The 22185-nt window shown below is 39.0% G+C and overlaps 1 protein-coding gene across 6 annotated transcripts in view; it reads left to right on the forward strand.

Annotated features, from left to right (window-relative positions):
* Nucleotides 1-22185, forward strand: part of clec16a (C-type lectin domain containing 16A) — a 114588-nt gene that overhangs the window by 1493 nt on the left and 90910 nt on the right. For 5 of the 6 annotated variants that reach the window (XM_073857378.1, XM_073857377.1, XM_073857375.1 and 2 more), the window contains exons 5-9: nucleotides 3048-3153; nucleotides 7573-7696; nucleotides 7911-8085; nucleotides 10483-10533; nucleotides 10652-10765. In XM_073857378.1, the coding sequence (XP_073713479.1) occupies nucleotides 3048-3153; nucleotides 7573-7696; nucleotides 7911-8085; nucleotides 10483-10533; nucleotides 10652-10765 (570 nt within the window). Of the gene's footprint in view, nucleotides 1-3047; nucleotides 3154-6659; nucleotides 6993-7572; nucleotides 7697-7910; nucleotides 8086-10482; nucleotides 10534-10651; nucleotides 10766-22185 lie in introns of those variants that run through there. The other variant, XM_073857379.1, reaches the window with a different exon arrangement.

Below are 22185 nucleotides of genomic sequence, written 5' to 3' on the forward strand. Positions count from 1 at the left end.
CCCGGGGCAACTGTCAATTTTGAAATGACTGTTTGATATACTGATAACTAAGAGGGGGCTTTTGGTTTTGGCGGGCTTCACATTCTGTGTGTGATAGACTTTAGTGCATTTACAGGAAGAGCTGACACCTCACGGTGACTTTGTAAATCTGTATTTCCTGTTCATGCAACCCAGTACTTTGAGCAATTATGGTTCTTTCGTTTTGGACATATGCAATCCAACTGTGAGTTTATAACTCATTTTACGAGAATTTACAGGAAAAGGGCATGAGCAAAATCTTTCAGGGCTTCTTTGTATAGGGGGAAGTTATTGGTGTACTGTAAATGGTTGTACTTTCACTGCCTTGTGTTCTTTATTCCTTGGCACCTTTGATGGTTTTTTGTCATTGGTGTCAGGAATAGAGAGGGCCTGGATGGAAGGATTTGCTTTATGAGAGATCTGATGCTGCAATTTATATATGCACACTGATGGTATGCATTTTATTAATGTTAAATTAAAGATGGCTAAAGTGCACTTTTTTACAGTGTTATGTGAACCAGTGCAGGTTTTTTGCAGAAAAATATAAAAAAAACTGGCACCTGTTTAAGCCCATCTGATATTATTTAAATATTATTTAATGCAGGCATCATTTCAAATAAAATAATGACTGAGGTCAATACACGAGACAGACGTATGGCCAAATGTAGGTTTGAGAGTAACAACAGAGTGCCGCAGGGATGGCGTATTTTGTGGGACAATCCGGGAGTTGGCGGGACGCTGGTTCCCTCGCAAAAGCCCATTAATTTTTTTCTGTAGTTTTTTGGATTATCGGAAAAAGTAAGATCTGTGTTTTAACAAAAGTTAAAGGCGGAAAAGAGGATGTTTTCGCCGACTGAGAATCCAAAGACTGTTACTGAGTTTTTGAAATAAGTGCAAGTGAAAGAACAGCCCCCCTCCTTCACAGTTCATTTCTAGGGAACGCCTCCCAAAACTTTTGCACGAGTATTGAAACACGAGTGTTTGTTTACCACCGGCATATGCTGTGTCACGTCAGTGGATTCTTTATGTGAAATGATATGATAATTCAACTAGCATGTAGCAGACTGGTCACTGCCTTACAACTACAGTACAAGAACAACGTCGATATACCTGAATAACAGTACAACAATAAATATTCCACAAAGAAAGAATAATCACTGTTACCTGTCCAGAATATTTTTTGCGCGTCTGTCTAGACACATCTTTGTTGCTCTCCAGCTTTGAAATGTTTCTGCAAAAACGACTCTGGTTAGATTACGTTCTTCTGACAATTTTCTCCACTTCTCAGTGACTTCAAATAAAAGTCTTTCTTATGCGTCCTCTTTCGGGTTTCTTCTCTTCCATGGTGCAAATTCGAGGGGGAAAGCAGAAGCGACAATGAAATAAACCGAAACTAATAACAGAGTTTCATGCGCCATGTGCATGCATTGCCTGTGTAAAGTTACAGTTACGTAATGGCAGTGATTGACAAGCCAGAGGGCCAATCGTTTATGCGATGATCACGTTAACGATTGGCTGATGTTTTTAAGGCCCTACCTTGTGCACAGATGACATATATTAATGTTTGTACTTTCAGTGCACCTAATAAATAGTCTTTTATCATTTAGTAAAGACAGTTTCAAGTAATATTTCAAAAATGTATAAAACAAACATCCTCTTTTGCACCTTTAAAGACACTTATACGTTTTGTGCAACAAGTTAATCTTCACAGATAAATCAAAAATGTATATGTTTTGAAGTGTAAATGTGTTTACTAGAAATATAAAAAGCAGAGTTTTGACTTTTAATATTTAATTATTAATTAAAGTTGTGTTGTTCTGTGAAGATTGTTGGACAAAACCTGTAAATGTCATAAACATTTCCTAAAAACTGAGGTTATTTTTCGCGATAATCCAAAAGTCTTTGGGGGGAAAAAATAGCCTTTCTGCGAGGGAAACAGCATCTCGCTAACTTACAGGTTTTCCTACAAATAACCGTCATACATGCGGCACGCTATTGCATCTTGTAAAAATCTAAAAACATTTTTTGCGTGTAAACTAAATACAACAATCATTCCTAACTTTAACCATGTTTGATGGCAATTCTCTTTAACTGCTGAATAATATCACTAAGTGATGTTAAAAATAACAGGGACAAGTTCATGAACATACAGTTGTTTATATATCAGTCTTTCCAGAAAAACTTTTTTTTTGTGATTGTTTCGGGCAAAAATCCTTGATCTTGCGGCACGTTTTCTTAAAAAATGCGATGGAATATGTGGGATATTTATGCGATGAAATTGCGGGAACTTGCAAAAAAAGTTAGCAGCTTTTCAGTCACATAATCACATCACTTCATAACATTCCCATGGCAACAGGGGACATGGCTGCGCTTGTGTGAAGTAAGTACAACATTTTTCAACTTTATGCTAAGATATATGTGATTTTTCCTACGAAAATGCGGGGATTATGAAAATATGCAAGCCTCGCATATTTTGCGCACAGAAAAATGCAATTAATGCTGTGAAAGTGAGGCGTATTTAAAAAAAAAGGGGCTCCCACATAAATATGCGGACTTCGCGTTGAATCATGCAATCACATAATTGCGTTTTTCTGGAGGGACTGATATATGTAGAGACATGCCTGCGTATTTGTGTGTAAGATATGATGTATGAAGCTATCTTAGATAAAGTTAGCGATAATGTCTTTATTGTGATTGGTTGATTAGAGACCAATCGGTGACCAAGTATTATTAATGTTATAAGTTATAACCACAATTTTTTTTTTTTGCACTTTTTTACAATGTTACATTAAAACTCCTTTACATGAAAAGAAATACCAGAAAATTGTAGAATTTTTAATATGTAGTACATAAAATATCTTAAGAGTAGAATATATGGTATTATTGCAAATTTTATTGTCTTAAACAAAACAGCATGTGATGTCCATCCAAATGGATTTGAAGGGGTTAATGCCACTAGTTGCAGCTCTCCTCTCTCTGAGCTAATCCTCCAAGTTGACGGCCTTGCTCTCTGTTTCCCATGCTTTCAGCACACTAATGATTTTGCCCTGTATACGGAGGCCATTAAGTTTTTCAACCACCCAGAGAGCATGGTCAGGATCGCGGTCAGGACGATCACACTCAATGTGTACAAAGGTAAGTAGATACCTGACTCTTCACCGCTGCGGCCGGGCGAATCTTCTCTCTGCTGTCTTTCGCTCTGTCGTGCCACTGATGCATGGGCATGCTGGCGCTACTCTTCGCCATCTGTGAGTAACACGCATTTGCATTTAGTGATCAGTGCAGCCTGCTGACTGTACACACATGGACAGATGGACGCTGGGTTTCACTTGTGTATGCTCACATGCATTTTCATTTAGGGAAAAGGTGAAGGGCTTCTGGTGATATGTTTTATAAAGCTGTTCTGTGGCTTGAGCTTATACTGTATATTAATTCTTTTTCCTTTCTGGAATAACTATTCCTAATATCTCACTATTTCCTAATATCTCCTATCTGCTTGACGCTTGCTCTTGAATTGTGGTCGTCTTTTAGCCTATCTATTAGTCCCAGTAGAATTACAGTAGAGTTTGTTGGTTCAATGTTGTCCTAATGTGCATGCAGTGGAAGGGGTTGACTGATTATCGGCACCAATATTAAGCACTTTATGGTTATCCAGCACTATCTTATGACAATTTGTACATATTTTGTATGTGGTGGCTTATTCGTATTAATTCGTACGACCACATTTGCACATTTTTATACTAATTCCTTTTGCCCCTGTGATGTTCGGGTGGGGGGTGGGGTTGCATTATTTTAGGATTTTTTACATTTTACTTTATATGAATTCATGGTCAATTTATTAAATACAAACGAGTTTTTGTGAGATCTGGCTGAGTTCTCGGTATCTGTCATTTTTTAAAACCGATAAGTGCTGCCTCACGATTATGCCGAGTTCAGACTGCATGAGTTTTCACATGACACTGCGGATTATTATTAAAAATGGTACCCGGCAAGAAGCTTGCCATACAAACTGGATGTGCGCTCATTTGTAGCCAAAATAAAAAAAAAAGAAGGCTAAAATGGTGCAGTCTGAACTCGGCATAGTCACGACTAATCGTTTACAGAATAAAAGTTTTTGTTTACATGATATATGTATGTGTACTGTTCGGACTTTTCATCATTTAGCCCTCTGAAAAGGCTCACCAGGAAGCACACAATTTCATAACTCGTGATTGTCCTTAATTTTATTTAAATCAAGGGACCACAGGTCATAAACCTAAAATACAAAAACAAATAGTAATAAATGACAATATAATTTTTTAATAATGACAATAAATTGTTTAAGTAATGGCAATTAATCATTCAAATAATGGCAATAAATCATTCAAATAATGGCAATAAATCAATCATTTACATTATTTAAATAATGACAATATACTACTCAAATATATCATGTAAATTATTCAAATAATATAATAATAATAATAATAATAATGATGATGAAAGGAAGCCTACAACACCAACAAATGTGGAAAATCTAGCTTAAAACTACATTAACTACATCACCCAGAATGCCTAGCGCCAGAGGAGCATGCGCACAGTGACTTTACGTGTGTATAATAATTCTGTATATATAAATACATATGCATACATGTGTAATTTTAAGAAAAAAATATTTATATAATATGTGTATGCAAATGTGTATGCAAATGTTTCTTAATTATATACATGCGCGTGTGTGTACACTCACCTAAGGGATTATTAGGAACACCATACTGATACTGTGTTTGACCCCCTTTTGCCTTTAGAACTGCCTTAATTTTAAGTGGCATTGATTTAACAATGTGCTGAAAGCATTCTTTAGAAATGTTGCCACATATTGATAAGATAGCATCTTACAGTTGATGGAGATTTGTGGTAAGCACATCCAGGGCATGAAGCTCCCGTTCCACCACATCCCAAAGATGCTCTATTGGGTTGAGATCTGGTGACTGTGGGGGCCATTTTAGTACAGTGAACTCATTGTCATGTTCAAGAAACCAATTTGAAATAATTTGAGCTTTGTGACATGCTGCATTATCCTGCTGGAAGTAGCCATCAGAGGATGGGTACATGGTGGTCATAAAGGGATGGACATGGTCGGAAACAATGCTCAGGTAGGCCGTGACATTTAAACGATGCCCAATTGGCACTAAGAGGCCTAAAGTGTGCCAAGAAAACATCCCCCACACCATTACACCACCAGCCTGCACAGTGGTAACAAGACATGATGGATCCATGTTCTCATTCTGTTTACACCAAATTCTGACTTTACCATCTGAATTTCTCAACAGAAATCCAGACTCAGACCAGGCAACATTTTTCCAGTCTTCAACTGTCCAATTTTGGTGAGCTTGTGCAAATTGTAGCCTCTTTTTCCTATTTGTAGTGAAGATAAGTGGTACCCGTTGGGGTCTTCTGCTGTTGTAGCCCATCCGTCTTAAGGTTGTGCGTATTGTGGCTTCACAAATGCTTTGCTGCATACCCCGGTTTTAACGAGTGGTTATTTTAGTCAAAGTTGCTCTTCTATCAGCTTGAATCAGTCGGCTCATTCTCCTCTGACCTCTAGCATCAACAAGGCATTTTCACCCACAGGTCTGCTGCATACTGGATGTTTTCCCTTTTCACAACATTTTTGTAAACCCTAGAAATGGTTGTGTGTGCAGATTGTGAAATACTCAGATCGGCCGTCTGGCACCAACAACCATGCCACACTCAAAATTGCTTAAGTCACCTTTCTTTCCCATTCTGACATTCAGTTTGGAGTTCAAGAGATTGTGTTGACCAGGACCACACCCCTAAATGCATTTAAGCAACTGCCATGTGATTGGTTGATTAGATAATTGCATTAATGAGAAATTGAACAGGTGTTCCTAATAATTCTTTGGGTGAGTGTATATTATTTAAACAGGGGCTTTTGTTCTGCAAATCATTAGTCGAGACTAATCGTGAGGCAGCACTAAAATCTATGTATCAATAACATAATTAGATTTTTAAATACTGTACCTCTTTTGGAAGTTGGAACTCACTACTTTGTGGCCTAGTGCGATGTCTGGCCACCGCCCATCTGATTTGTTGGGAGTCACGAATCTGGCACTTTTTATGTTCTTGTTATTAATATTAATGTTATTTAAACATGAAACATTGATTATGTGTCTTTTTGATCTTTAATAATCAGCATTGACCCTTAAAAAATATATACAGTGGCCCACTTTCCACATTAGGTTGCAAATAAAACATGAGTGTGATTGCTTTGGATAACAAAATATCAAAGTCTGTTTCTCACAATAACTTTTTCACATATTTCTTAGCCGTTTTTAGCAGTTGCTTTTAACCGACTTTATAAACATCCACTAAAAATGACCTTTAAACAAGTTAGTTGCACTTAAATTCACACATGCATTCTAAAATAGTAACTGTGAATAATGCAAAGGTTATGTTTGACAACTAGATAGTACAACAATGTCTTTCTCTAGAAATTACTATCTTTATAGTAAATGCACAAATAAATCAACTTGTGATGATATTTTTGTATCCAATGCAATGTTTTCAATTTTAAATGTTTTCAAAGTTAACCAAATGAATTACGGTTTGGTATACAGTAGTTCTTATGGCAGATTGCATGCTTAATTCTACTGGTTTGTGGATTGAATGAATTGCAAATAAAGACACTAATTGTCAAAGTAATTTGTCTGTATTGCCTTTGTAGTTTTAGCATGCCCTGGCAGTTTAATGTGACTGGCTTCTGGGTCTCATGGGTAGTTATCACTATTGTGGGGCTGTTTCTTAAAAGCTTTTGTGCAAGTTTAGTTTAGCCACTAGGTGGTGTAATTGTTACATCTCTAGGCCTTTAAGGCCAGAGCTCAACTAGGTAAATCCTTTCATCCTGTTAACCCTTTGTCTGTTCTTCCCCTCTCCCTCTATGGTGAATCCTGTGTGCCTTATTCCAGTTTCATGTAAGTTGTTTAAATTCAGAACTTTACTGTTTTTTTATTTTCTTGTGCCACTTATATTGCATGTTCACTTTGGTTATGTTGTGAACACAATGTATGTGTGCAAATTTATACAAATCACTCACAGATAAAAATTGAATATTTACATATTTTGTACTGTCACTTAAAGGTGCATATTGTGATTTAAGTTAATTATTGTTTGATGTATTTTTGGTGGCCACCACCCACAGCACCCTAGCTTTCTAACACCAGTCTTTGCATCAGAAGGTGCCATTCATATTATATTGTTTTTTGCAATGCACACAGATATTTTTGTCATTGGGTAATGCAAAGTATAAAACTTGTTTATCATATAGGATTAAATATAGTCTAGCTCCTGCTTCTGTAGTGGTTCATGTTGCTTAGGAAGCATCATTTAACACTCTTAACATCTGACCAGCTGCCTCTCGTGGTTTTATAAAGACTGTTGGGCGTCACTGTGTCTGCTGCGGTTTCATTAAGTTATTACTACACCTAAGTCTGTCTGTTTTCCAATCCCTCTGCCTGCGGTCAAGTAACTTGCAACTTTCTTCTTGCCTTATAGTGGACAACCAGCACATGCTGCATTACATCCGGGACAAAACAGCCGTGCCCTATTTCTCCAACTTGGTCTGGTTTATAGGCAGCCACGTCATTGAGCTGGACAAGTGTGTGCAGACCGATAAAGAGTATGAACATTTAAAAGACACTTGTTAGAAAGGATGACGATTGACTTAATAGAATTTAATATTTTATGTGCAATTCATCTCAACACCACTAGGTGCTGCCATAGACCAGAATTGATGATTTGCATTAGGCTAATAGGGCAATTGAGTTTTGATGATACACAACATAGCCTAATTATCAACTCAGGTGATTTTTAACTCCCTCTGTTTACATCAGACATACGAATAGAGGAAAACTGAGCGACTTGGTTGCTGAGCACTTGGACCATCTTCACTATCTAAATGACATCCTCATCATCAACTGTGAGTTTCTCAATGATGTGCTGACCGACCACCTGCTCAACCGTCTCTTCCTGCCCCTGTATGTGTACTCTTTAGTCAGCCAAGAACAGGTGAGTCTCAGCCGTTGGTACGCTCCACACTACACGTTTAAAACGTAGATTTTTTTTACGTATGACGTATAGACTCAGTTATACAGTACTATTTTATGAAGTTTATTTAACTAAGTTCGGTAGGTGCATGTTCATGTAATCCGACCAATCGGCACAAAGACGTTCTATATATAGCCACCTCACACCTATGTCATGTGACAGTTTTTGCAGCATCCGTCCTCCACCTCATCGCCTTACTCTCTATATTATGGAAAGGGGAGTACTCCATGTAAGCATAAAATATGAGCTTGGAGCCCTCCCCTCGGAAAGCATGCCAAATTTGCTTTATTATCATATTTGCTTAAATGTTACAGCAAACATGTAAAATGGATATATACAGTGAGGAAAATAAGTATTTGAACCCTGCTGTTTTGCAAGTTCTCCCACTTAGAAATCATGGAGGGGTCTTAAATTGTCATCGTAGGTGCATGTCCACTGTGAGAGACATAATCTAAAAAAATCTAGAAATCACAATATATGTTTTTTAACTATTTATTTGTATGATACAGCTGCAAATAAGTATTTGAACACCAGTCTATCAGCTACAATTCTGACCCTCAAAAACCTGTTAGTCTGCCTTTAAAATGTCCACCTCCACTCCATTTAGTATCCTAAATTAGATGCATCTGTTTGAGGTCATTAGCTGCATAAAGACACCTGTCCACCCCATACAATCAGTAAGAATCCATCTACTAACATGGCCTAGACCAAATAGCTGTCCAAAGACAAAATGGAACACCTCCACAAGGCTGGAAAGGGCAACGGGGAAATTGCCAAGCAGCTTGGTGAAAAAAGGTCCACTGCAATCATTAGAAAATGGAAGAAGCTAAACATGACTATCAATCTCCCTCGGACTGGGGCTCCATGCAAGATCACCTCAATGATCCTAAGAAAGGTGAGTAATCAGCCCAGAACTACACGGGAGGAGCTGGTCAATGACCTGAATAAGAGCTGGGACCACCGTTTCCAAGGTTACTGTTGGTAAGACTTCCTGGTTTGAAATCATGCATGGCACAGAAGGTTCCCCTGCTTAAACCAGCACATGTCCAGTCCCGTCTTAAGTTTGCCAATGACCATTTGAGAAAGTCATGTGGTCACATGAGATCAAAATATAACTTTTTGGTCATAATTCCACTAAACGTGTTTGGAGGAAGAAGAATGATGAGTACCATCCCAAGAACATCCCTACTGTGAAGCATGGGGGTGGTAGCATCATGCTTTGGGGGTGTTTTTCTGCACATGGGACAGGGCGTCTGCACTGTATTAAAGGCGGAGTCCACGATGTTTGAAAAACGGTTTGGAAAAGAAGACGGGCCGACTACCAAAACACACTAATAGCCAATCAAATCAAATGCCGGGTTGCGTATGTGTGGGGCGGGTCTATCAACAGAAGGTCCAGATTCTATTGGGGTAGGGGCGTGTTTGTTTAGGTGATTTCAAATATCAACATTGGGTTTCAAACATCATGGACTCCGCCTTTAAGGAGAGGATGACCGGGGCCATGTATTGTGAGATTTTGGGGAAAAACCTCCTTCCTTCAGTTAGAGCATTGAAGATGGGTCGAGGCTGGGTCTTCCAACATGATAATGACCCGAAGCACACAGCCAGGATAACAAAGGAGTGGCTCTGTAAGAAGCATAGGTTCTCTAGACATAAACCCAATAGAGAATCTTTGGAGGGAGCTCAAACTCCGTATTTCTCAGCAACAGGCCAGAAACCTGACTGATCTAGAGAAGATCTGTGTGGAGGAGTGGGCCAAAATCCCTCATGCAGTGTGTGTGCAAACCTGGTGAAAAACTACAGGAAACAAAGGCTACTGTACCAAATTTTTTTCTTACAGAGCCACAGTGGACATGCACATACGATGACAATTTCAGACTCCTCCATGATTTCTAAGTGGGAGAACTTGCAAAATAGCAGGGTGTTTAAATACTTATTTTCCTCACTGTATATGTCTATGATATAGAAAACTATATTTGAAGAGTTTCGTTGCAAAATGAGATAAATACATTTTTGTCAAAACATGTTTATTATTATGTTGTCATGTTATTATTTTGTTTTATGGTGCTATTTAGCTGTATTTTTTAAGTTATGAAGGTTTAAATCAAAACAAACCAACTGCAGTTGCATTGAAATTATTGGAATGCACAACCAAAAAACGAGATTTCTGAACAATTTAAAAAACGGTGGTTATCTCGTTTTGCAAAGAAACTCTTCATTTGCTATACTATAAACATTATTATATTACAATAGCATGTATATTTAGTGACATATCATTATTTCCACTGTATCTATCTAGTGCAAACTGTCCAAGATGCACCATCTTGCATTATCACAGTCCCAATCTTTATTTTTCAGTCAGAAGAGCGCAAGATTAACCCTCAGGTGTCACTCTACCTGCTGTCACAGGTACAGAAATGTGTACATGGCTTCGACTCAGTGTTTTGTTAAGACTTGTAGTGTGAACTCTCTCAGTGGTGTCGAATTTTGAATAAACTGATAAGTTATGGTGCCTCACTGTCTCTAGGTGTTCCTGATTATCCATTACCGGCCACTGGTCAACTCCCTGGCCGATGTCGTTCTGAACGGAGATCTGTCTGTGTTCTCCTTGCAGACGGAACAGAGTGCCCAAAAAGGTTCGGTGAGTACATCCGCTTTTTGGCACCTTCACTTGTACGCATGCAAGAAGCCATAAACTCACAGTTATGATTCATCTTCTGGAAGGCCATTTCCACTGTGTTTAAGCAGTAAAGTCCCTAAAGGTCATTTTTTTCCACAAGAGATGGCAACACTGATGATATGACAGGATTGAGAGTTATTGAAAGTGCATTCAAGCTATATTTTTTATGTGTGATTCCTGGATTTGATGCTATTTGCATTGCCAATGCAATCATTTATCAAGTGGGCTACAGAAACACTATTTTATGCAAGTTTAAAGTGACACAATGCAGCAACTTGGTGACCTTCAGCAATTTAATCTCAGTGCTGTGGTGTAGTGATTTAGACTCAGGAGTATTGACTCTGTATTCAAGTCCTGTAGATCACCATATGCTTCCATTAACACGCATTCATTTAGCAGACCTTTATCAAAATCAATTTGCATCGCGCAGTCCAGATATACATTTTTTCAGTCTGTGTGTTTCCTGAGAATCAAACCCATTGTTTCGATGTTGCTAGCAGCTAAGCTTTTGGGTATTAATAGATTGTATTATTAGTAGGGATGGGCCGATCCAATATTTGGGATCAGTATCGGGACGATCCGGACCTTATTGGCTGGATTGGGTATCGGACTAACTTGGCCGATCCAAATTCGATACTATGCGTTACTCGTGGTTGTTACTTCATGCTATAGAAAAGTCAGACTATTATAAAAGACAGTTTTCAAAGTCTTCCTAATAGATTCAACAGCTTTATGTGAAAAACAAATGCATATATGAAGATATTTAAAGGGATAGTTCACTTTAAAATGAAAATTCTGTCATCATTTACTCATCCTCGTGTTGTTTTAAAGCTGTATGAATTTCTTTTTTCTGATGAACACAAAAGAAGATATTTTGAGAAATTATGGTAAACAGACAGCAGATAGTGACCATAGACTTCCATAGTAGGAATAAAAAAATATGATGAAATTAATGGGTACCATCAACTGTGTGCTTACCATCATTTATCAAAATATTTTCTTCATCATTTATCACAATACTTCCTAAATATTTTATGGAATAAACTATGGAAGTCAATATTGCCTACCAGCGGTGTGCGCGTGTGTTTGCAAGACGACGCACAAGTATAAACGGGGTTCCCACGGATCCTTGAAAGTTTGTGAATCTGTGGGAAAAAATTCTGGGAAGTTTTTGAAAATATACATACATAGATACAGGTCATAGAAAGTGTTTGAAATTTTTTATAGATATGGATAAAAAATCCATATTATTCCCTGTGTAGTGTAGGATAATAGCATAAAAACTTTAAGCACACATGCTCACTGTTTGCTTTAAATGCTTTTATCTTTTGCATGCGAATGTTGATTTATACCAAAATGCTTTTTTGCATTGTTGTGTTTGACACATGAAAACGTCTCGGGTTGCGTATGTAACTGTTGTTCCCTGAGAAGGGAATGAGACACTGCGTCTCCTTTGCCTGCTTCCTGCGTCCCTGTAACGCCGTCTTTGGCAATATTTTAGATGGCGATATACTTCCTGGCTCCCGTGTCACCCTGTCTTTGTCGTTAAGCCTCACCACTGGTTGAATTTGATATACACATTCAGACGCACTTACCCATGGAGGTGTCCCCAAATTGTCACCACAGTGACGCAATGCGAGTTCCCTCGAAAGGGAACTGTAACAATGTATATTAAAAGGCAAAACGATTTTAACCTCGCTCTTACTTGAAATGTGTCCCCACATTTAGTCTTTGAATTTTAGGGTTATTGGACCTGGAAAGTCCTTGAAAGGTCCTTGAATTTGAAGTTAACTAAGGTGTGGGACCTCTGTATAAATGAAAACCGACGCGGAACCAACGGCGTCACGGCTACGCTGTAGGACCTATGCACAACTATGATGAGCCCTTTAGTGTGAGTTCAATCGAGCCAGAGCGCGATTCAAAAGGATAGACATAAATTGCATGACCACTCACCTTCATCTACCTCCGTAAAAACCTTCTTATGCGCACAGTAGGGTTGTGCCGATAGACGATAGTATCGTGTATCGACGATCTTCAGACATATCGCCAATGGCAGGCTTTCATGGCGATAGGTCATGACGATTGTTGGCGAATGGTTATTATTATTATTATTATCATCATCATAGTTTTATATTAACACCCACAATGCATGTTTTTCCTCACATGAGGGTTTGTGGGCTTCACTTTACGCGGAGAGCTTGTAAAGAGAGAATTCCTTCTTGCACGTACCTGCACTTAATGCGCGCGTCTTGGTCTCCTTCTACCACTAAATCCAGTGCGCTGCGTCATGAGCAGCTGCGCTTCTCTCTGTCTCACATGCACGCGCTCTCGCTCGCGTCTGTCCGAAGTCTAAACATAAACTAAAGTAGTAATCCTTATTTGTTCAGTTTAATGCGTTTCATGCGAGCTGAGGCAAACTTTACTTTTTGTTTAAAATATGACCCGCTGCATATTAGCGCCTCTCTCTCACTCTCGCGTACGTGCAGAAAGCTGCGCTCTGTCCGAAGTCAGATCACTAGGTATTAATCCTGTTTATGATAGCCTATGCATTTCAATGAGTTGTAGCAACACGTCCCTCGTGTTTAATATATGATTGTATTTAAAATATGATCGCGTTCCGCTGGACCGATGCGTTTAAAAAGGCACCTCATGAGAGCACCACTGCTTGACTCGTGTAGTCTTCTGCAACAGCACTAAACCAATGCATTGAATTGTTTGTATGTGCGCGCACGTGTGTGTGCGTGCGCAGATGCATGTTTTTACAGTTATTAAGTAATCATGATAGGGTTTTAATGACGCGCTCGCATTAATGGCATCAGGTTTAAAAAGGTTGCGGTCATGACGGTGTTGCTGTTGTTCTATTTTTGTCCACCCATCAAGTGACTTGTTATAATGAGTAAAAAATTAACAAATAAAAAAATGAGTAAACTACTGCCCCGCCCCCCGATAATATCGTGTATCGCCGATCTCACAGGCTGACGATAGGACGATCTGAAAATAGGGCATATCGCCCAACACTAGCGCACAGCAGGGTTACGTGAATGTCCGAGCTGCACACGTGACAGATCAACTAAGCAATATGATAGCATGTGAAAGGGCTGTGTGTTATTGCACACCAAACGACTCTGAATAAAAAACACAGACTTAACATTACGATGGGTTCCAGTGTTAAGAGAGCACCTTACTTTATGTTTTTAAAAAAAATCGCATCCTAATGACGAAGGTGCGCACGGGCTTGGATCGATAAAACTACAGTGTGAGTGCGTGCTTCTGGGGGGAGTGGGGGTGGGACAATTGCACTGGGGCAAGGTTTGGTTTGGATAATGTGAGTGCACCCTTAAGAACATTATCCTGCACCCCAGAAGTGCAGAAAGGGATCACATCGGGATCAGTATCGTCCGATATTCAGAATCGGACGATATTGGTAAATGGGTTGTGTGCCAACATCAGTGTCACACACCTCTACCCAGCGGATGTCAGCACAGTTTCACAGTGATGTCGTGCACATCCAATTAACTCGCTAAATTTATCAGATCACCAGATCTCTTAAGATATCAGTCATGCATTACATAGGCAAGGTGCCCTTTAATTGATATAAGATGCTTATCAGACCGCCAATTAAACTTCTCAGAAATGGGTAGTTCCGACAAACACTCTTGCTCCCGTGTGTGGACGAGATGGTTGGAGAAGAGAATTCTTCTTTGTGGTTTTGCCTCTGCTCTTGTTATTTTCATGAGGGTATTTACACTGAGGTAAGAGAAGCCGATAAGAGCGCAATGATATCGGTGTTGTTAATGGCTTACTTTGAAGTTTTCTTCACAGTAGACACCACTAGCAAGAGTGTAGGTGGATGTGAGACTGATTGTGTAGTGCAGGCCTGTAGCGCGTTGCTGCAGTTTGTCATTCTCTGGATAGCAAAATCCGGGCCAGGCCGCGAATATGTGCATATGCAAATGTTTGCAACGAAAGAGTCCCAAATATTTGTAATCTTGAGCTGTTTACTTGCACCTGGCTAGAACAGAAACACCAAAATGTCAGAGAGAGTGTTTGAGAAAACTGTTGGTTTCCGTTTCTGTCAGGAAAGAGGTGAGAGCGACATTTATTGGCTAATACTGCCAGTAATTATTTTCGATAAAGAACACTAAAACGGTGAATTTTAAGTCTGTGCTGTTTTGCCTGGTTTTTAAAGGGACGTTCCACTTTTTTTGAAAATATGCTAATTTTTCAGCTCTCCTAGGGTTAGACATTTGATTCTTACCGTTTTAGAATCCATTCAGCTAATTTGGTGCTAGCACTTTTAGCATAGCTTAACATAATCCATTGAATCTGATTAGACCATTAGCATTGCGCTAAAAAATAACCAAAGAATTTCAATATTTTTCCTTTTTAAAACTTGACTCTTCTGTAGTTACATTGTGTACGAAGAACGACGGAAAATTAAAAGTTGCGATTATCTAGGCAGATATGGCTAGGACTATATTCTCAAACTGGCGTAATAATCACGTACTTTGCTGATGTAACATGGCTGCAGCAGGCGTAGTGATATTACGCGCTGACCGAAAATGGTTCCATTTGTAACTTTTTATAGCTGGGGATTATTTTCGGGCAGTGCGTAATATCATTGCGACTCCTGCAGCCATGTTACGGCAGGAAAGTCCTTGATTATTACGCCAGAATGAGAGTATAGTTCATAGCCAAATCTGCCTAGAAAATCGCAACTTTTAATTTTCTGTCGGCTTGGTACAGGATGTAACTGCAGAAGAGTCAAGTTTTAAGTATGAAAGATGTTGAAACTCTTTGGTTGTTTTTTGGCGCGATGCTAATGGTCTAATCAGATTCAATGAATTATGCTAAGCTATGCTAAAAGTCCTAGCGCCAGACCCAGAGATCAGCTGAATGGATTCCAAAACAGTAAGAATCAAATGTTTAACCCAAGGGGAGCTGGAAAATTAGCATATTTTCAAAAAAAGTGGAGTGTCCCTTTAAACATCTATACACTCTGAGGAAAAATGGTGCAAAAGCTGTCACTGGGATGGTACCCCTTTAAAATGTACTCATATATGTACCGTAATGGTACCAGTATGTAAATTCGATGGTACTAATATGCACTCTTTAGGTTCAACAGTGTACTTTTTGAAAGGGTACTGCCCCAGTGACAGCTTTTGTAAGTTCATACTAGATCAATTCGGGAATCAACACATTCATCTAAGTTTTTTTTTAAGCCGCATTAAAATTTACATTTACGTATTTGGTGGATGTTTTTATACAAAGCAACTTTCTGTTCATTCCAGCTGCGTTTAGTATGCATGTTCTTTTTGAATTGAAACCATGACCTTGGTGCTGCTAATGCAATGCTCTACAAATTGAAATACAGTGACGTTTTAAGCTACTGGTAAACTTGAAATAATTTTAAACTGGATCAAAATCTGACTTAAGTCTTCCAAGTATAGTACTCTCAAAAAGGGCAAGTACTTAAAATTGTAAATACTAGTAAATATGGTCACCAATATATTCCTAGAATGCACTTGCATTTGGTGACAGCAGACCTGTCTCAGCACAGCCCTCTCTGTATTGTTCTGATAAAGATTTGCTTTCTTATCACCACCAAAAGAAAAAAAATGACTCAGTCAGGTTGCCTTTTCAGGGAAATGGCCTCCTTTCTCATTTGTGTCAGTATTATCAAAAGCTATTTCCTCTTTCCCGTTCTCTGGCCTGTTCTGTGGTGTGTTTCTCTGTCTCACCTCTCAGGCTTCACCACATGCTCTTCTCTACCCTTTTATTTATAGGCTGACGGTAATCTCAACCCTAAACGAGTCACACCAGAGCGTACTACCTTATATGTAATTTTGATTTTAAAAGATGCTGTTTGATTAATTTAATAAAAAGTGCAATTTTAGTCTGAATTATTTTAAAATGCATGCTAAATGTGCAGATGCCCACATTTTTCTCATGCTTTTTTTATCCGAGCACTGAAGGTAAACAGAGACAATAGATTGGTTTTCAGTGCTTTGAAATGCAGTTGTTTTGCTGACTGCTACATTTTCTTCGGTTTGCACGAAACTCTCAGTGCCTTGCACTTGTCTGTAAATGGCAAAAATGTGCTTTAAAAAAATCTGTCAGCATCTGCAGAATTTGCAGAGTTTATAAATTACTTTATAGGGGCAGTAAGGTTTTGGTGTGGAGATGAAATGGCAGGAAGTGTTTATAGCAAGGATTTTTAAAATTATTTAATGACAAGGAGCCTTAAATATGACTTGCAAGAGACCCCTTTCCCAAATTATCTAAACCATATATTTATGCACATAATGAATCTTTTTTTATACTTTGGGAATAAAAGTGTTATATTAAAAAGTGCATGTTAGTTTCCCTGTATATTAAGCTACACTATATTGCCAAAAGTTTTGGGACACCTGCCTTTATATGCACATGAAGCTGAATGACATCCCATTCTTATCCATGGGGTTTAATAAAGCAATAAGCCCTGCGAAGCAGTGGGTTACCAGTGCATTTTATAACCGCTAAGGGGCATTCGTGGAGTGCCTAAAACCTCCTTAGCTGTTATAAAATGCACTGTAACACCACTGCTTCGCAGGGCTTATTGCTTTTATAAAACAATTACTCTATATGCATAGCAGGATTTCATAACATAAAACACAAATAAGTTGTAATTGGATTAGTTCAAATATTACTCTTCCGCCAAACAAAGTAGATCCTCAGAATCAAGTGTGTCTGCAACAGAGCGCAGTTCCCAAGCAACACAGACGTAGCAAAATGTAAATATGATTAAAGACTGTGGTGTTTATTTTCATAAATCGACATTCATCTAATTTATACATTGCAACAGTTGCACGATATAAACGTTAGTGACGATCAAATATGTTTAGAAGCATGCTTAACTCTTTCCCCGTCAGCGTTTTTAAGTTGCCACCCAGTTTTAGTTTAATGCCTTGAAGAAAAATGTTCTTCTTTAAATAAACACAAAATATATCAAATGAAAGAACACACCCTTCGCTTTCAAACAAAAAAACGGCATTTCATCCTACCTTCGTTTGTTCTCTTAGCACCTCTCAAAACGCTGAGATAATCCCATTTAGTGAAGATCTTTTGTAAGAGATCAGATTCAGAGCCTGATCAAAACGTACAGGGTGTTTTTAGTGTTGAGTGAATGCATCAGTGTTTATGTTGGGTAAGATCGCCATCTAGTGGATAATAGCGGAAATACGGATTTGACGTTAAAGAACAATAAAGAAAAGTGTTTTCCCTTTATTGATGAGATGACTCAACAATATTGATTGACATTTATCTGGATATCACTATTAATTGTGCAGTTGTAGAAAAATACGATTAAAGACTGTGGTGTTTATTTTTATAAATCAGTACGCAGCAACAGTGGCACAGTGATACTTATGTAATGCGGTCTGAACCGTGGGGTTACCGGGGTATTTTATTACGGTTTGGAGTGCGTTTTTAACCAATCAGAATGAAGAACCAGAACGGGCCATTTTATAATATGGAGTTGGCCCACCCTTTGCAGCTATAAAAGCTTTTTAACTCGTCTTAAAGGCAGAGTGCACAATGTTTCAAAAGCCAGTGTTGACATTTGAAATCACCTAAACAAACATGCCCCTACCCCAATAGAATCTGGACCTTCTTTTGATAGACCCACACATACGCAATCCCGGCAAGGATGTTGGTTAGTAGACACGCCCCTTACAGCTTATTGGCTACAAGTGTGTTTTGGTAGTCAGCCCAAATCCCTTTTCCAAAGCGTTTTTCAAACATTGTGCACTCCTCCTTTAAGGCCGCTGTATACTTTTTCCCGCGTCCGCGCAGCTTTCCATGTATACTCCCCGTGGCCACACGCGGATGACCGCGTTCGATACATTCACACAATACAAATGATTTCTTATAAAAATTATGACTCTATCAGGCCGTCAGGGCGACATTTACAGTTCATAAAAAAATAGGATAGATGAACAAAAATAGCGGATCTACCATTGCAAACAAAGTTTAGAACAAACAACAAAAACAAGGAACAGAAATCAAACATTATGGTGACAAAAATGCTCCACAGGTTTCTGTTCTTGAAATAAGTGAAAATAAAAGAAGAAAAACCGATAGTGTGCGTGCAAATGCTGTCTATTGCCTTTGTGTAATTGTTTGTAGTGGAGTATCCTGTCTTACTGTTTTCTCGCACATGCCCTGTCGTAAACGGACTGTCCGCGCGGTCTCAATTTTTGTGCCCTACTGCTGACGAAAATGACGTCATGCGGATGCCGCAGGTACGCGGACGTCCCTAGTACACCTCCGGCTTTAGAACACATTCTACAAGGTTTAGGAGTGTGTTTATGGGAATTTTTAACCATTCTTCTAAAAGCACATTTGTAAGGTCAGGGCCCGGTTGCATAAAGTACCTTAAATTTTTCCCTTAAGTTTGACACTTAAGGGGTAAATTCCCCTTACCTACTGTAAGAGAATAATTTAAGGATGTTGCATATAATCCCTTAAATCGTTCCCTTAGGTTAGGGTGATCGTTAAATGTTTTACGACAGCGGCCCAGGTTTGTTGTTATAAAATACTATTGTTGCCATGGAGATGCAACAGAAAAAATGTTTTTTTTTCTGCAACACCCTTAAGTTTAAGGGAAAAATAAGGGTGTACTTAAGGGAAAATTACACTTAAGGTGCTTTATGCAACCGGGCAAAGACACTGATGTTGGACGAAAAGGCCTCGCATGTAGTCTCGTAGCTGCTTTAATTCATTCCAAAGATGTTTCATTGGGTCGAGGTCAGGACTCTGTGTAGGCCAGTCAAGTACCTCCACACCAAACTCGGTCATGCATGTCTTTATGGACCTTTATGAACATTATCCAAAATTTCTTGCTATGATGAAACATTAAGAGTTCCTCTAGCTGGAAGTGATTGGAACACGCGAATCAATGATTTGGAGGGGTGCCCAAAACTTTTGGCAATATCAGGGCTCGAAATTGCGACCATTTTGGTCGCATATGCGACCGAAATTTAATCTGTGCGCCCTTAAAATATATTTGGGAGCATTTGTGCGACTGCCCATTTTGTTGTGACGCGAGTTGATTGTGATCCTGCATGCTGGCGCTGTCCCAGGTTCAGTGTTCTCTCCAACGATTCATAACCAATCAAATTTCACCATTAAGTTCTTGCGTTTAATGAAGACCGCAGATTGGCTAATATGAGCGTCTGTCATTCCTTGTTGCCGTGAAGGGCGGAAATGTGAAAAGACGAACGCGTTGCGAGCATGATGAGAGCGAGCCGATTACAGCCAAGGTTATTACTGTATTTTTTGACGACGATCCGGATTCAAATGTAACTCCACCACCAGAAAATACGAGTTGACGTTAAACCTTTCAGAGAGAGTGGCTTAAAGATTTCGAGTGTCTCCGCTATATGAAAATGTAACTTACTGTGGTTACTGTAAATCCTGTAAAACGGCGTTAATGGCGGAATCAAAACATTTTAAGCGCCAGACGTACCTTGCTTAAACATGGCGAAAGTGCCAAAAACACAAGACGTGTTATGACAAATGTGTTTATTATTGATGGAGACACTGACCTGTCTGTCAAAGTGTGTTTGATGGTTTATGTGCGCATGCGCTGGTGAATGGACATTCGACAAACATCCTTGTGGTCCATGTTGCTGCGGAATACGACAATGCTGATGGTATGTTTTTGTTGTTTTTTTAAAACATTGCCTATTTAGTAGTAAAAGCATCCTGGTACATATGCAATAAAAAATAAATAATAAAAGCATCCTGGTAATGCAGTTATCAATACCAATATATATTAGCCTTCTATATTAGGGTCACTTTTGTAATGTCACAATTAATCAGTGTTTTACGTGTTTGCTAGATTTTCTATGTAATCTTAATCATGTTACCTGTAATTAGGGGTCAAGCCCCGAAGGGGCGTAGAACCCTATTGTTATTGTTAGTTTTCTTATTATTAGGGGTCAAGCCCCGAAGGGGCGTAGAACCCTATTGTTATTGTTAGTTTTCTTATTAGGGGTCAAGCCCCGAAGGGGCGTAGAACCCTATTGTTATTGTTAGTTTTCTTATTATTATTATTATTATTGTTATTCTTGTTCCTCGTTCTTCCACCCAAAAGTCAATGGCAGCCCATAGAACCGTACATAGGAAAGTTATGAAATTTGGCACACATGTAGAGGACAGTCACAGAAGTTACTATAGCAACATTGGTGTGTCTGACTCAAACCCTCTAGCGCCACCAACAGTCCAAAAATCCACTTATGTTCATGCTCACAACTTGTGACCCGTGAGTCCTAGAAAATAAATTCTTGTTTCCTCTGAATCCTTGGCTCATGATGATTCAGTTGCACATGTTGATGTCATTTGTGTCATGCACATCTTTCCGCCATTTTGAATTTTCCGTAAAACCTACTTTTTCGAACTCCTCCTAGAGTGTTTGTCCGATTTGCATGTCCTTTGGTATCTAGCATCTATAGACACCCCTGACAAAAAGTTATCAAAAGCTTTTTGATAAACCAATGCGTTCTCGTATACCGTGACATCATATACGGCGGCGAGCACGCCAAAACGGACGTGAGGCCGTATCTTCGCAACACTTTGGTGTATCGACACGAAACTTGGTATATGTCATTACAGTCATGACCTGAGGGTGCCTGCAACGTTTCGTCACAGCGCCACCTAGTGGTCACGAGATTCGAAAAATGCCTATTTTTGCTTATAACTACTTCAAACTTGAGTCTAAAATCATGAAGGTAGTCTTGTTAGATTCCTTGAGGCATGCCGAGTCAAACGATACCAAACAGTTTTCGGTCGGCCATTTTGGGTGTCGGCCATTTTGAATTTTCTCATTAAGTTCAGTATTTCACAAACAGAATGGCGTATCGCTATGAAATTTGACATGGTTCATCTGTGACATGTTCTGAGCGCACCTATAAATCTTTAGGACAGCGCCACCTAGTGGTCAGGATATGTAAATAAATTGTTTAAAATATTTATAGCATTTGATTCATTTGCCACACTGAAATGAGACTTCAATCCTTTGATTCCTTGGCACGTGCCGAGTCCGACTGTACCAAATATGTCTGAGTCAAACCTACTTCCTGTCGGCCATTTTGAATTATATAGAACACCTACTTTTTCGAACTCCTCCTAGAGCGCTCGTGTGATTGGCTTGATTTTTGGTATGCATCATCTAGAGACAATCCAGACAAAAAGTTATCAAAAGCTTTTCGGTAGACCTATCCGTTGTCGTATAACGCATCAAAGAATGCGAGGGCGAGCACGCCAAAATGTGTTTGAGACTGTATCTTCACAAAACTTTTGCGTATTGATATGAGACTTGGTATATGTCATAACAGTGA

The sequence above is a fragment of the Misgurnus anguillicaudatus genome, chromosome 19 (genome assembly GCF_027580225.2).
Source record: "Misgurnus anguillicaudatus chromosome 19, ASM2758022v2, whole genome shotgun sequence".
Lineage (NCBI taxonomy): Eukaryota > Metazoa > Chordata > Actinopteri > Cypriniformes > Cobitidae > Misgurnus > Misgurnus anguillicaudatus.